The sequence below is a fragment of the Callionymus lyra genome, chromosome 6, assembly GCF_982586985.1.
Source record: "Callionymus lyra chromosome 6, fCalLyr1.hap1.1, whole genome shotgun sequence".
Lineage (NCBI taxonomy): Eukaryota > Metazoa > Chordata > Actinopteri > Syngnathiformes > Callionymidae > Callionymus > Callionymus lyra.
In genome coordinates, this window is record NC_141823.1 from 20,695,385 (window position 1) to 20,710,064 (window position 14,680).

A 14,680-nucleotide genomic window follows, 5' to 3' on the forward strand; every position below is an offset into this window, starting at 1 on the left:
GTTTGTCTTGTAGAGCTGACCGCATGTTCAGGACTGACGGATCGAACATCCAAACGTAAAGATAAGTCAATGGATGATAAACAGCCGAGCGAAAGGTCATAAGCAGCCCCGTAAACGCTGTGCTCTCCTCTGCTTGTGTCAGTGTGAACACAACTATTTTTTTTTTAACATGATGGCAAATGTGTCTTCCCTCTGTCTCTGCTGTCTGTCCGTCTGTCTGTCTGTGTGTCTGTGTGTCTCACTTTTTTTCACGAGCCCACCCTCCTCTCCGCCCTCCCATCCCTTCATGCCCCAGGCAGTGTGTCTAGTTTCACAGAGCAATTGAAGGTGACAGGGACAGAGAGAGAGGGAGTGGGAGGGAGGGACAGAGGGAGGACACATCACAGTATCGCCCGGGGCTACACAACAGCAGAGGAAGAGCAGGAGATGGAGGGACAAAGAGAAAAGAGAGAAGACACTCACGAAAAAATTACTCTTAGGGAATTCCATAATGAACAGGTAATCAAAAGTTATCCACAAAGACCATGAGCGTGCGTTTTTTACGTGAATGTCACATGTATTTGCCTGAGGGGGAAGTCCTCAAATCTCTCGCCGTGGTGACACTGGGTTTTGTGTGGGGGGTCCACTTCCTCTCCGCGCCCCTCACTCATAATGTATGAGCGCATTATGGGATCAGTCAGTAAGAGCAATTATAATGCACTCCCGTTTGTTTTTATTTTAACATCTTGATGATTATTTGTCGTGGCATCGTTACCATGGCTACTGCCTCCACTGCCGCCACCCCCACCCACCCCCATTACCCTCCCTTCGTCCACCACCCCATCACCATCCCCCCTTCAGCCATGAAAAAGCAAGGGATGGTGAGAGAGGAAGAGAGAGAGAGAGAGAGGTGACAGGAATGAACTAACAAGATGCACTAAAAAAAATGCATGTCCCGGAGCTACATGAATCTTTGCAGCGAAGCACGCGCCGTCACACACACAAACAAACACACACACACACACACACACACACACACACACACACACACACACACACACACACACACACACACACACACACACACACACACACACACTAGTGAACTCAGCACACGGAGATCACATAGGTTAGGCCACATTCCAACAACTGGAACACAATAAGAATGGTTTTGAAATAGAGGTAGAACAAAAGATCGCTGCTCAGTAAACGAAAGGTTGCAAAATACCACTTTTTATTATTCAATCCTAATAGTGTGTTTAAGTTTCACTAATACTGTAAACTTTAAACCTTTAAAATAATGAGTGGTTAATTTAAGAGAAAAAATGTGATGTTATAAATTTAAAAATCACAATTTTCTTTTGATCTAATATTTGTATATGTGGATTCTAGTATAAACTATAATGCTGTTTATTCTAATTTTGAACGGAACATTAGAAAAGTCTTGAATATTAAAAAAAAAAATGTAATAATGTATTACAACATGTATCATTCGTATATTCATTTTACTAAGATTGATTATTAATATTATCTTCTGAAAGCAGGTGAAGACCACAATATAACGGAATGATATAATGATAATAATAATAAAAACATGTTGATAATGATAATAATATTTAAAATAAAAATAACAACAACAGCTATAATAATAATAAGAAAAACAACAACAGTGTTGCAATATTTACTAAAACAGTAAAACACTAACACTAACACTAAAACTTACATAATTAAGGATAATACCTTTTAATACAGTAACCTGTCTGTCAAAAATACAAAAATATAATACTGTACATATAAACAAACATATGTTATGTTAAAAATACGTTGTTTCTATTTTATGTTTCTACACTTTTATTTACTTTAAACTTAATCGTGACGAGATATTTCAAAGATAATCTTTACATATAAAAATATCATTATGACCACCAGCTTTTTTAATAAAGATTTTAAGCTCCACCTGTTTTTGCAACATGTTTAAAGTTGTGGGGAAAAAATTAAAGTAGCAAAGCATGCTAGACTTGATTTATTTTACACCTACAACAGTTTGGTGAAAAAAGGAAGGTCCACAAAATATAACACAATTTTTCTTCATTACATAGTTCAAAGAGATCTTTAAAAGGTGAACCTGAATGAGTGTATCAGACCTTCTAGTACTTCCAGGCAGATTGTGGTCATCTCCTGTTTTTATTTAAGCAAACATATTTGTATGAGATGAAGAATCCTGCACGTTAATTTAGATTATACTAATTATGACTTGCATTGAAAGAGATGGTTGCTCCAACCAAACACTTGTTTTTTCCTTTTCTTTACCTTTGAACTTGTCAAGTCCTTTTCTTTCTCCAAGGCACGTCTCGGAGGAAAGTAACAGAGAGGAAGGGGGGGTTGGGGGGGGCAATGGGGGCAGCGGCGAAAGAATAGCAGAGTATGAAAGAGAGAGGGAGCGACAGAGAGAAAGGGAGCGCAAAGTCTTGTCAACCGGAAATAAAACAAGCTGGCACCCTCCCCATCCCCGAGCCCCTGCACCCACCCCAAAGTCACATACTTCCTCTTCACTCCATCGCCCTCCTCGCTTCTATCCTCCATCTCTTTCCCTTCTGCTTCAGAGAGATATATTTAAACCCTGGTTTACTCTGCTCTCGCCCTTTCCGATCCGGCAAAGTCCCCGTCATACCTGCGTCATTAGCTACGACCCACATCAGACCTGCTGTGTCTCTGGTGCTCCTCTAACCTGCTCTGGAGCCAACGGCCTCCATCTATTGTCCCTCAGCTCTGGTTCCTGAAACCCTGCGAAACATTGTCATGCTTTCAATGAACACCTTTGCGTCTGTGAAGAGGGAATCACCTGATACCTCAACATGGCATTGTGTCATTGAAATCCAGTGATCATTTAAAGTTAAGTTTAAATTCTGACTAACTTTTATTATTTAATTTACTGTCTCATAACACACCATAAATACCTTTAAAGAATTGTTTTTGTGCCTCTGGTATTGTCGGCTGTAGTTATGCTGTGGATATGGTTTTTATCGTGGCAAAAATAGTCACAATTCTTTCATACAATTTTCTCAGGGAACTGGGGTCAATCAATGGTCTTTTAGGGGAGAAGTAAGGGACACCATGGACGACACAGGACATACAAGAGACCAAAACAATCACTCACTCGCTCAGCACAAGCGCATGTTCTGGAGAATGAGAGGGAAACCAAAGTGGTCAGAAATAATGGAGTCTCCCAGTCTGTGACACGTTTATTTGCGCAAAAGAAGAAGAAAAAACAACATATTTAATTCCTGTTCTACACGTCAAGACAAGTATATTACATTTTTTTTAAATTGTAAACTAGCGTAAATGGGTGAAACAAAAACTCTATATGATTTATTTTTTACTGTTTTTAACTGAAAGGTCAGTCTGTGAATATAACGCAATCATTAAACCGGTTCACGGTGAATAAAATGTGTTAGAGAACTGATCTTGAAATTAATGGCATGACATTATTGATTGTAAACCTTATGTGCAGTGACTATAGAAATAAGGGGCAGAAATAAACAGAACTTTTCTACTCTATGCAATTTCAATTTTGAGAAAGCTGAAAATTCCATCATTATGGTCTGTAATTGAATGATTATAGTTGACATTTTTCTATTATATTTTTAAAACTCTACCTTTGTATTTTGAAATTGGGCATTAGTTGAAGTGTACGATTGTATAAAACTTACAAATACACTGTGAACCCATGGAGATGATGGGATTGAAATAAATGAATAAGTATTCGACATTAGCTTCAATGGAAGAAAGTTGGTGAACTACCTGGACATCCATCTTAATCCAGGAAAAAGTATTGCATGAGCTCCATTGAAAGAGACTATTTTAAGTGAGATTAAGATGGAGAATGGTTCCCCATGTAAACAAAGCAAAGAACAAACTTTAGCATCGTTGTTGTACGACTTTTTGTTAGAACAAAAGAATGAGATTTTGGCTAAGTTTGGATTCCATCACCTATTTATCATCCACTATCACTCCATTATCTGCTTTATGCTCCACTCTCTCGGCCTCCCCTCCTCCTCTCGCTGGCATTAAGTTCAAACTTGACACTGATGTTGACTCACTTTGTCACCCCTCGGTGGCTCTCTGCCTCTCCCCTCCTTCCTCTCCTCTCTCGCTCCCTCTCTCTCTCTCTCTTTCTCTTTCTCTCCATCGCTTGGAGGACAAGAACGCCCGCAGACTCACATCTCTCCAGAGCCCCCCCTCTCCAACGCTTGCTCTCCCTCGCCCTGTCTAACTCTCTCCATCTCTCTCCTCCACTCTCTGCTTTACGCACAGTGTTGTCAACAAAGCTGAGAAAGAAGGGACGAGGGGGGAACTGGGGAGTAAAGGTCCACAGAGAAGAGTCGCTTCGAACAGCCCTCCATGGTGCCGTCCTGACCTCAGGTGAGTTTCAACACTTTTGACTGCTTTTCAATGTGTCTGCGAGAGCGATAGATTCGGGGCGAGAGCTTCGGTACAGGTGTGCAAATGAAAGAAGTTGACCTTTGACTTGTAATAGCGGCTCAAAACTCACCAGATTCGGTCCAGTTGACAGGAATGCACGTCCCGCGGGTAAAAACTTGGAACAGATAAGAGAAGAATGGATACGATTCATTCAGGCTTTGGCAGACACTTTTTTTTTAAATTTTATTTTCCAAACCATATTATACAAGTCAGAAAGTTGAGGAGGAGATGCTGAAGGATTCATGAAAGTGTGTGCGTGCTCGGTGGCAAATAAATATCACATAGTTTTAGTGAATATGACGCTGGGGCTTTTCGGCAAGGATAATGCTAAAAGCAAGTAGCATAATAAATGTCACGGCTCTCAGAGTGGGTTCTAATGTACCTTGGATCCCTGCGGTATACCAGCGTAGCAATGTATAACACACACACGGTACGACAGCGAGCATGTAACCAACTCCAGTTCTGTCTGTCATCGTGAGGCTAATTCACCACAATGCCGACCATGTGTGAACTCATGCGATATCAAACCCCTCCTTCTTCTCCTCCGCACTTTTTCCCCATCTTCTCCCCCCCCACCCACCCACCCACCCAGGAGGAAAGAACGAAGAACCATATTCGTGAGAGTCAAAAGTGGCGAGCGACAAGGGCGGACACCCACAAAAAACAGGAGGCCTGGACTTTTCTTCATGTTGGTCGGGACACTTGTAGTATGTATGAGAAGTTAACCATGCTGAACCTGCAGAGTGGTTCAAACTGGAGCGGGCCCAACAACTGGTACCATGACCCAACTGGCGTGCAAACGCAACACAGCACAGGTGAGAACACTCTTGATAGTTGATCAACACTTTTTTTTTTTTTTTTTTGTTTGGTTCTTCCTCGTCTCACTTCTTGGTGTCACCTGCACAGTGTCAGAGGGCTGCATGCTGGACACCGAGGGCAGCATGGGAGGAGAGTCGGGCGGAGGGGCGGCGGGCAGAGGGGGAGGAATCCCCGTGGACCGAGACGATGGCGAGGAGTCTCAGCTGAGGCTGCAGCTCAAGAGGAAGCTGCAAAGGAACCGGACCAGCTTCACTCAGGAGCAGATCGAGGCTCTGGAAAAAGGTCAGGCCACAGATCTTTGCACGCACATGCTTTCCAGCCAATCACCAGCCTCCGTGGCCAAGCGCCAGAAGTGGATGACGCAGCTTGTGCCCGGCTTTTATTCTCCCCTACACTCTTGTGTCGTGGTGGGAATTATGGACGTAAATTAATTATACAGCAACAAGAAAGGAGAGATATATATATTTTAGCTTAAATTCACAATATTGAATTCACTTAAATCCGACTGCTGACAATTTCTGGAGGTGCCACTGACTGCACCCGAAAAATCTGCGGCCGGAAACCACCCCTGGCGGCAGATCCAGACGTGTTTGCTGAAGCATGTGTACTTAAGTTGTATTATGCAGCGAAGCCATCGCAGTTCGACATCCAGTGAGAAGGATCAGAGAAGAACCCTTGCCCTTGAGCTAAATCAGGCTGCGTTGTCCGCTGTGCAGCCGAGTGGAAGTCTATCTCTGTGGTCACTCCGTGCAAATGACATTAATGAGGTACACTGACCTCAGTGCACGGCCAAGACACAATAACAATCAAGTGTTGACACGGACGCCAATTATAACCCGGCCAATTATAAAAATTTGTCAAGCAGACTTAATTTCTGGAGGCTTTGCTGTTATTGCTCTACAATACGGCTGAATTAGCCATGTGTTAGAGTGCTGGTGAGCTATTAATATTGCATGTATCAAACATCTTCTCTGGCCCTGTACTTTGGATCCCAACATATCTGTTTATGACACCCAGAGAGTGCATTTCATTGTCTCATAATAATTGTCAGCAGTGAATTTACAATGAATTTTCAGGAAAAAAAAAAATGACCACGAAATCAGGATGAAATCTTAAATGATCTTTATAGACTGAGGCTTTGATTCTACGAAAACATGGGGTTTGTCTTTTAAGTTTTCTAGGGACTCCATGAAACTTTACCCAATTTAAAGAATTAGACAGGATCTCAAACCTTCCTTCAACCACTGGTAAAATACAAACACATAAACAGCCCGTCACAAACGAGTATTCACAGTACCGACATTCCTGGAACTCAGACGATTTAGGCGCAATCTGAATTTATCTGTGGAAGAGGATTGAGCTTTGAATCCTCTTTGGGATGAGATAGGAAAGGTCCTGGTGGAGAAGAGTCATCGTAGTGGATCATGCCCAAATAAGAAAAGTGAGAGGACTTTCACTGTGGGTTCATTATTATTTGAAGAAAATTATAAAAACCTAAAGAGTGTTTTGAATGTGTGCGGTCAATAATGGTATATTCAGTATAAACAAGGAGAAATTATACTTTGTGTGTGTTTATACTGTGCGTTTTGTGTATTTTGAAAAACTCAAATGTGTTTTAAGTACAAATGAAAAAGGGGAAAGGCAAAAATGTTTCTGAGATTTATTCCAAGAGTTGACTTTAAAATCTACATTTTGGTTAAAATGAAGGTGAATTGTTTTCTATGAATCCATCTGAATAAGAACACAAATGAACTGGAGCGAACTTGAAATTGAAATATGATTGATAAGTTATATTACAAGAGTATGTTCATGAGTATAAGAGGATAATAACAGATGATTTGATTTAGAAGGTAAATGTGTTGCTATGACTTGAATATGTGTACACACCTTTGTTGATACGGTGATCTGCTCTCCAGTCGTCCTGTCACCTCTCATCTCGTCTCCCATTGTGTGCCTGACATGATTTCACTTCCTCCACAGAGTTTGAAAGGACACATTACCCAGATGTGTTCGCTCGTGAGAGGCTGGCCAATAAGATTGATTTACCTGAGGCCAGGATACAGGTGGGAACAACAACACACGCTCTTTTCAAAAGGCCCAGAAAATGATTCAAAACAAGTCACTTTGTATCATCGACAGGTGTGGTTCTCAAACCGAAGGGCCAAATGGAGGAGAGAGGAGAAGCTGCGCAATCAAAGGCGGTCTGGTGGTGTGACTTCCTGTTCTCAGAGCCAAGCCCCCCTGACCACTTCCTTCAACACATCCGTCTACCATCAGCCGCACGGCAGCAGTTCAGGTAGGATGAAGGCCTCCAGCTCACTTAATGACTGTTTGTTTTCCTGCAGCCGAGGAGTGACGCTGTTAGAAATAATTCATCCACTATGATTTATATATCTTGAGACAGAAAAAACATCATCAGTTTATAATTACAAACTTCCACCACTGCTTATCTGAGAGATGTAGAAAAAACATTACAGTTTTTCCATTAGAGCACATCTATTTTACAACATTCCCACTGCTGCCATGCAAAATTCACGTTCGCTTGGTGTGTGTGCTTCTTTGTGGGTGTGTGTGCGTGTGTGTGCGTGTGTGTGTGTCTCCAGGGTCCATGTTGAGTCAGGCTGAGTCGTCCCTGCCAAGCTACAGCTCCCTGTCAGTCTTCTCATCTGGAGTCCAGGTTAGATGTTCATCATTCTCCCTTCATCAGCACCTTCTAAACTTTACTGAATTAGGTCAACAACTTTGTGTGTTACTGTAGTAGTCAACAGATAAATACAGTGGTCAGTGTACAAACACAAATCATTAATCGCAGAAATTATTTCTCAACTATTAATTGGTCAATTACATGGAAAAATATAATTAAAAAAATATATATAATAGAAGGAGCAAGGGAGGAAAAAGTCCTGTAAATACCTGGAACTTAAATTACCCATGTATATGTACTATTTTATTTACCTTGTGGTATTGTAGAAGAGCATATTTTAAAAGCAAATTAACAGTGATAGATGTTCCAACACACATCCAGAACTTTTAAAATGTACAAAAAGGTAAACCAATAAATTGTATGTTTTTCTTATTGTCGCGTGTTTTTATTCAAAATTCTGCTTAATCCAATTTATAACTGAAATCCCAAAATTCAAATTTATCTATGGCATTTTCACGTGCATAAAATAACGTTTTAAATGATGTGTGGTCAATAGTGAATTGTTGTATCATTTAATACAACAATAGCACCCCCATATGGTGGATTGACCGCTATTACATATAACGATGTGACATTTATTTTGAATTTAATGGTTAATGGTTCGTTTCAACTTCATTAAAGTTACGCTTCACTTTCTTTTTTGTATCGTTTAATACAAGAACTAATCTGCCTGTGAGAATGTATGTCATATCTTATTTCTGTAGGTCTAAAGCGGTGTTTATGGACTGTTAAAAAGTCATTTTTTATACATATGTATGTTTTAAATTAATTAGAATGATCAATTGTTTATCTTTTCCCCGTTAAGATCTATTAATTTTCATCTAAGTCTACTGTCTACTGACATGCACCAATAACCATGAACTAGTTATTTTCGGTTCAAATCCTTGAAAAGCAGGGATCCTTTGGACCTTTAAGTCTTTCACATTGATCTATTGATAGTCCTTTTGAGAAAATATCCAGTTTAAAATCGTACTTTAATTCAAATTGTTTACTGAAATAATTAACTTAAATTTTGTACGAAGCCACTGTTTATAAAATTATATTTAATATATGAAGGTAAAATATCTACCTTAACTTATTCAGTGTGACTTAGATATTATGTTCCTGACATTATAATTGTATTTATTTATTATTTGTTTTACTTTCTAAATATTACGCAAATTAAGGATTTAAATTGACAATCTTTAAACTGTAAAGTAATATTAAATAATACAAATCTGTTCTAAAATGTGCTCAACTCTCTCCTCAGTCAATTCCTCCACAGTCGGCCTCTTCCTATTCCTGCATGTTGCCACCATCTCCCTCCGCTCCACGAAGCTTTGACTCTGCATACTCCTCACCTCACCTGCAGACTCCGTCCTCAGCTAACTCCAACACTGGTAAGACGGCACTGGAATAACACGAGGGAGTCTGTGTCTGACTTCTTCTTCTATTCGCCTCCAGGGCTCATATCGCCTGGAGTATCGGTGCCGGTCCAGGTTCCAGGAACAGAACAGCAGAGCATGAGTCAGAACTTGGGTCAGTACTGGGCCAGACTACAGTGAACACTCACATCATTGGATAAGAAACGGCGTGACCACCAATCAGGAGTGGAGGGAAGAAGGGAAGCACAGAGCTGAGCCACAGAGAGGCCCGGTCAACTCCAGACCCAGAATCATTGTTTACAAATTCAGCAGCTGTGGTTACACTTGACAGTACTTCGCTCACACTGGTGTTTGCTTAGTATTTGACAAATGCACTTTTTTTTTTAAATTCAGGTTTACAAATACAATCTGTGTTTTGGGGTTACAGCCCAGTAGCGGGAAGCCATGAAGTTTACAGTTCAATTTATATTTTCACGCTCTATTTTAATGTAAATATCGTGGAGTCAATCTTTAAATGTCAAATACATAAATGAGTACGCTGCTTTTATAGAACCATTTTACTGACACTGTGGCAGAAAACTGTATTCTTTTTCCTGTTAAACCTATAATAATTACCCCCACCCTAAAAATGCACATACTAAACCATCTTTTTTAAATGATTTTCAATCAAGCTTTTGTCCATGGAATTTTAGAAATAAATTTAGTCATGAAGGTAACAAAAGGTAAAGTGTTAGCTCAGAAATAATAATAAAAAAGATACTAGAGTGAAATGTGGGAATATAATCAGACAAAGTGAAAAAAAATAAGCACAACTTCTCTGTAAATAAATAAATCTCCAAAACACAAATGAATGGACACAGGCAAAAGAAGCCTAGGGTCACCCTGAGGTCATACAATGTTTACTTGTAGAAAGGAGAACTAACATTGATGAAGCAAGCTTTAGAAAACAAACTAAGGAAACCTGCAGGAGTGTAACACAACTTGTCTTCCTCTGGAACATATAAAGGCCCCAACATAGGGTCCCTTGGTACTAAGTAAATGCCAGGAATCGTCCGTATTGTGAAGTGAAACCACATTAGTAAGCAAGTAATGGTTATTTCTAGAGCGCCTTTCTAGACCAGGGTCACAAAGCGCTTTAACAATCAAAAACAATACACAGCTTACGTATTTCTTGAGCAGCTCTGTGTGATGATGGCATCAAGCTGCGAACTACTGTGAAGATTTTAGACAATCGCTTTTACTAAAATGTGTAAATCCTTCCTATCCTGCCAGCAACTGCACACTGAGACTCATACTGCTTATTTTTGTACAGACATCCTTGTGTGATGAAGATTACTGTTGATTATTGTCAGATGTTAATGGAGGAGAGAATGTAGCACCGATTCCATTTACCAGACTGACTGATAGAAATTCAGTGAATGACTATAACGTCATCAGGATATAATTCAGGGCTTCTCTTGTTCATTTTGTTTTAAAAAAAAAGTTACTATATTAAACTGTCATCTAGCTATTGACAATCACTTCAAATCATTTATATACCAAAAAAAATACCTGCAAGCACAGACAATCTTTTTTTGGTGAAAACTGTGAATTCATTGGTCGGCAACAAAAATCCAGAGCAATGAGCAAACAACACTGCGAAGACAATCAGGAGGAATTATGCAGCTCGTGGACCTCGACTCACTTTGCTCTGACTATTGTTTTTGTTGTTGCATCTGAGTTTAACCTGATATGATGTCCTCTTATTTATTTGTCCTCTCACCTGTTGGTTCCAGGTTCTGTGTGGTTTCTGTTGTTGTGTGTTGTGTTAGTACTGTATAGAGACCAAGAGTCAACCCTTTTGTGACTGCCTTGGATCCCTTTAATGAAAATTAAAGCGTGTGTGATAAACAAGGATTATTCTTCGCTACCTGGACACAAATGGGGTCATGGGATTGCTGCGGTCTGAACAAAATAAATCAAAAGTGTAAGGGAATTTTATCCAATTTTCAGTGTTAATGATTAAATTTCGCTTTGATTTCAAGATGCTTAGGGGGAGAGGACATGCCACCAGGTCACACAACCCTACACACACACACCTACAGACAATACTCAATCAACATATATATGTTTTTGAACTCTGGGAGGGAACTGGCGCGCCCGGAGCTAGCATGCGGAGAACATACAAACATCACACGGCAGGAACACAGGTTGCCTTAAGATGTAGGCGAAACGGCGATTCATTCGAATCGTCTTTGAAGTATTCCTGTCAGTCAATATTTCTCAAAGATCGACCAACAGTGGAATTCAAAAGCAGGAGGAGACAAGTGGCTCGTCATAGATATGAAGAATTGTAAATTAGGATTTGTCTTAAACCGTTGAGAGCAAGAGTATCTTCCACAAACTATTGTCACAACTGCAAACAGACACTTTTTATTCTTGTGATAAAAAATTTGAGGAAAATTTAAAAATCAGGAAATCATCTGGGGCTTTCCACATCTGATGCTTACTTCACAACTTTTGCATGTTTTTTTTACTCTGTGGGGGGGTGTGAGTCTTTTCTTACACAGCCATGTCCATTTCAATCACACAAAAGGGCAAAAACTATTCTTAGATCCGGGCTAAATGGAGTGTATATTTACTAAAGTGTCTAAACAGGAACTATGACATTTATTTTCACTCAATCTAAATGTTGACAGTGATATTCTAATCATGACATAAAAATGGATTTTGAGCCAACATAAGACAATTTTCGGGACTGGATTTGGCCCCCAGGCTTTGGAGAAATAGTTTGGGTCAGTTGAATTCATGAAAGACTACCTACCATCTACGTCTCCTGAGATCCGACGCTGAGCCATCAATGCTGAATCCACCATTGAACGTCGATCAGTTAGGTCCTATTAAAAGGTGCATGATTTGGGAAATATGTTAATAAGTCTAGTAGAGTGTGTTGTGAATCACAATAGTATTTGGTCCATGACAACTTTATACAGTGATTGTGATCATTTGAAGATGACTTATCATATAATGAGGTTAAAGAAAAGTTATAAATATTCCAGAGAAGGCTGAAAATGTTTGGCAACATTATGGTGTCTGATTCAGACACTGGCAATGAAGATGGACTGATCAGGACAACATTTCACAAACTAGGCTGTTTATGGTATTGTGAAAAGTAAATGAGTTTAAATAAAAATCAAATAACCATGTACTCAACTATAAAGATATTGTTTTATTCAAGGAAATACGAGGGGAAAAAACGTCCTGCTTACAGTTAGGTAGGTTTTTTCTGAAGACACTTTGCTTTGCTTTGCTTCAGCAATTTCTCAAAGGCAAGTTATTTATCGTTAAGTTGATTCTTATTTTTTATACAAGTTGAATGTAAGTAAGTAAGTAATATTATTTATATAGCGCTTTTCGAGACCAGGGTCACAAAGCGCTTTAACAATCAAAACAATACTCAAAACAGTACATACTTCAAAGATCAAGACAACACCGAGAACAACACAGGAGTTCGAGAAATTCAAGGAAAAGCCTGAACAAATAGAAACGTCTTAAGATGTTTCTTGAAGGAGTCAGTAGACTCCATCAAGCGCAAAGAGAGAGGAAGATCATTCCAAAGCTTAGGAGCAACAGCCTGGAAGGATTTCTCTCCTCTGGTCCTTTAGTTTAGTATGTATTGTTTTAACAATCACAAACTAAAATACATGCTTTAAAGGGTCAAGACACATAAGACAAACACAGGAGTCCCAGAAAATCAGGAAAAAGTACAAATAAGAATGTCTTAAGATGTGTCTTGAATGAGTCAGTAGATCATCAAACACAGAGAGAGAGGAAAATCGTCCCAAAGCTCAGGAGCAACAGCCTGGAAGGATTTCTCTCCTCTGGTCCAGAACCTTGTTCAGGAACCATCAGTAGATTCTGATCCACAGATCTCAGAGCCAGAGCTGGGGTGTGAGGCTGGATCAGATCAGTAATGTAAGGAGGAGCCTGACCATGAATAGATCTGAAAGCAAGAACCAGAATTTTTTTAATTGATCCTGAAAGAAACAGCAGCCGTTGAAAAGTTTTAAGGATCAGGGAAATGTGAGTTCTTCTACTAGAGCCGGTCAGAATTCTCGCTGCAGAGTTTTGTATCAACTGCAGGCGAGACAGGAAAATTAAAAAAACAGGAAATCATCTGGGGCTTTCCACATCTGATGCTTGCTTCACAACTTTTGCATGTTTGTTTTACTCTGTGGGGGGGTGTGAGTCTTTTCTTACACAGCCATGTCCAATTCAATCACACAAAAGGGCAAAAACTATTCTTAGATCCGGGCTAAATGGAGTGTATATTTACTAAAGTGTCTAAACAGGAACTATTTATTTTCACTCAATCTAAATATTGACAGTGATAATCTAATCATGACATAAAAATGGATTTTGAGCCAACATAAGACAATTTTCGGGACTGGATTTGGCCCCCAGGCTTTGGAGAAATAGTTTGGGTCAGTTGAATTCATGAAAGACTACCTACAATCTACAGAGTTTTGTATCAACTGCAGGCGAGACAGCTCCTTCTTTTTTAGACACAAAAGAAACCGTTACAATAGTCTAAACGAGAAGACACAAACGCATGGATTATAAACTCAAGATCGTGTTGTGACATAATTTCCCCAAGTTTAGAAATATGCTATATTAGATCAAATATACAATATTTATCTTTACAACCTTCAGATCTCATTGTTTTGTCCTCTGACAAGAGGATTGTTCTAATGTACTTTACCGTAACTCAATGCTGTGTTAGTGTGTTGGTTAGTGCAATAAAGGAGCGTCTATAGGTGAGTACGAACATTTTTAAAAGGACATTCTTCTGTATGTCATGAATACCATACCGGTCATGATCACACGTCAAAACCACTCTCTTGGTTTTTCCACATCAGCTGCATCATAAGTAAGTGTGTGATAGAAAGCCGGCCATCAATAGATGGACAGTGTCTCTGAGCTAATGGCATGACTCACTCGGGACCCTGGAGAATGTACAGAAATCAAAGATGGGAGAAGTGGAGGAGGAGGAGGAAAGCTAATACTACTGATGGTTCACAGAAACTAGTCACATGACATTGGACGCTAATGGCAACGTAAGAGCCTCTTAAGCTTGGTGCAGTATTGTTTCCCCTCAGTCTGTGTTTCAAGTAACACTGACCGGGTCATTTTATTGTTTTAAAGATAAATATAGCATATTTAATGACCAGCAAATCTCAATAGGACCACATAGATCATGTCTTCTCAGGGTTTATTTCACCATGAATCAATTGGTATGACTGCTTATGTTTAGGGTGCCCCCCCGCCCCCACACACTACTTCAGCTATTTTG

General features: G+C 39.7%; 1 protein-coding gene across 1 annotated transcript; it reads left to right on the forward strand.

Annotated features, from left to right (window-relative positions):
- The first annotated feature begins 5,118 nt into the window (after positions 1 to 5,118).
- pax10 (paired box 10) lies at positions 5,119 to 9,982 on the forward strand. The gene is made up of 7 exons (XM_087794162.1): positions 5,119 to 5,276; positions 5,368 to 5,562; positions 7,261 to 7,343; positions 7,420 to 7,576; positions 7,884 to 7,957; positions 9,234 to 9,363; positions 9,428 to 9,982. The coding sequence occupies exons 1-7, from the start codon at positions 5,171 to 5,173 to the stop codon at positions 9,526 to 9,528; spliced, it is 846 nt and encodes a 281-aa protein (XP_087650288.1). The 5' UTR covers positions 5,119 to 5,170; the 3' UTR covers positions 9,529 to 9,982.
- Positions 9,983 to 14,680: the final 4,698 nt, after the last annotated feature.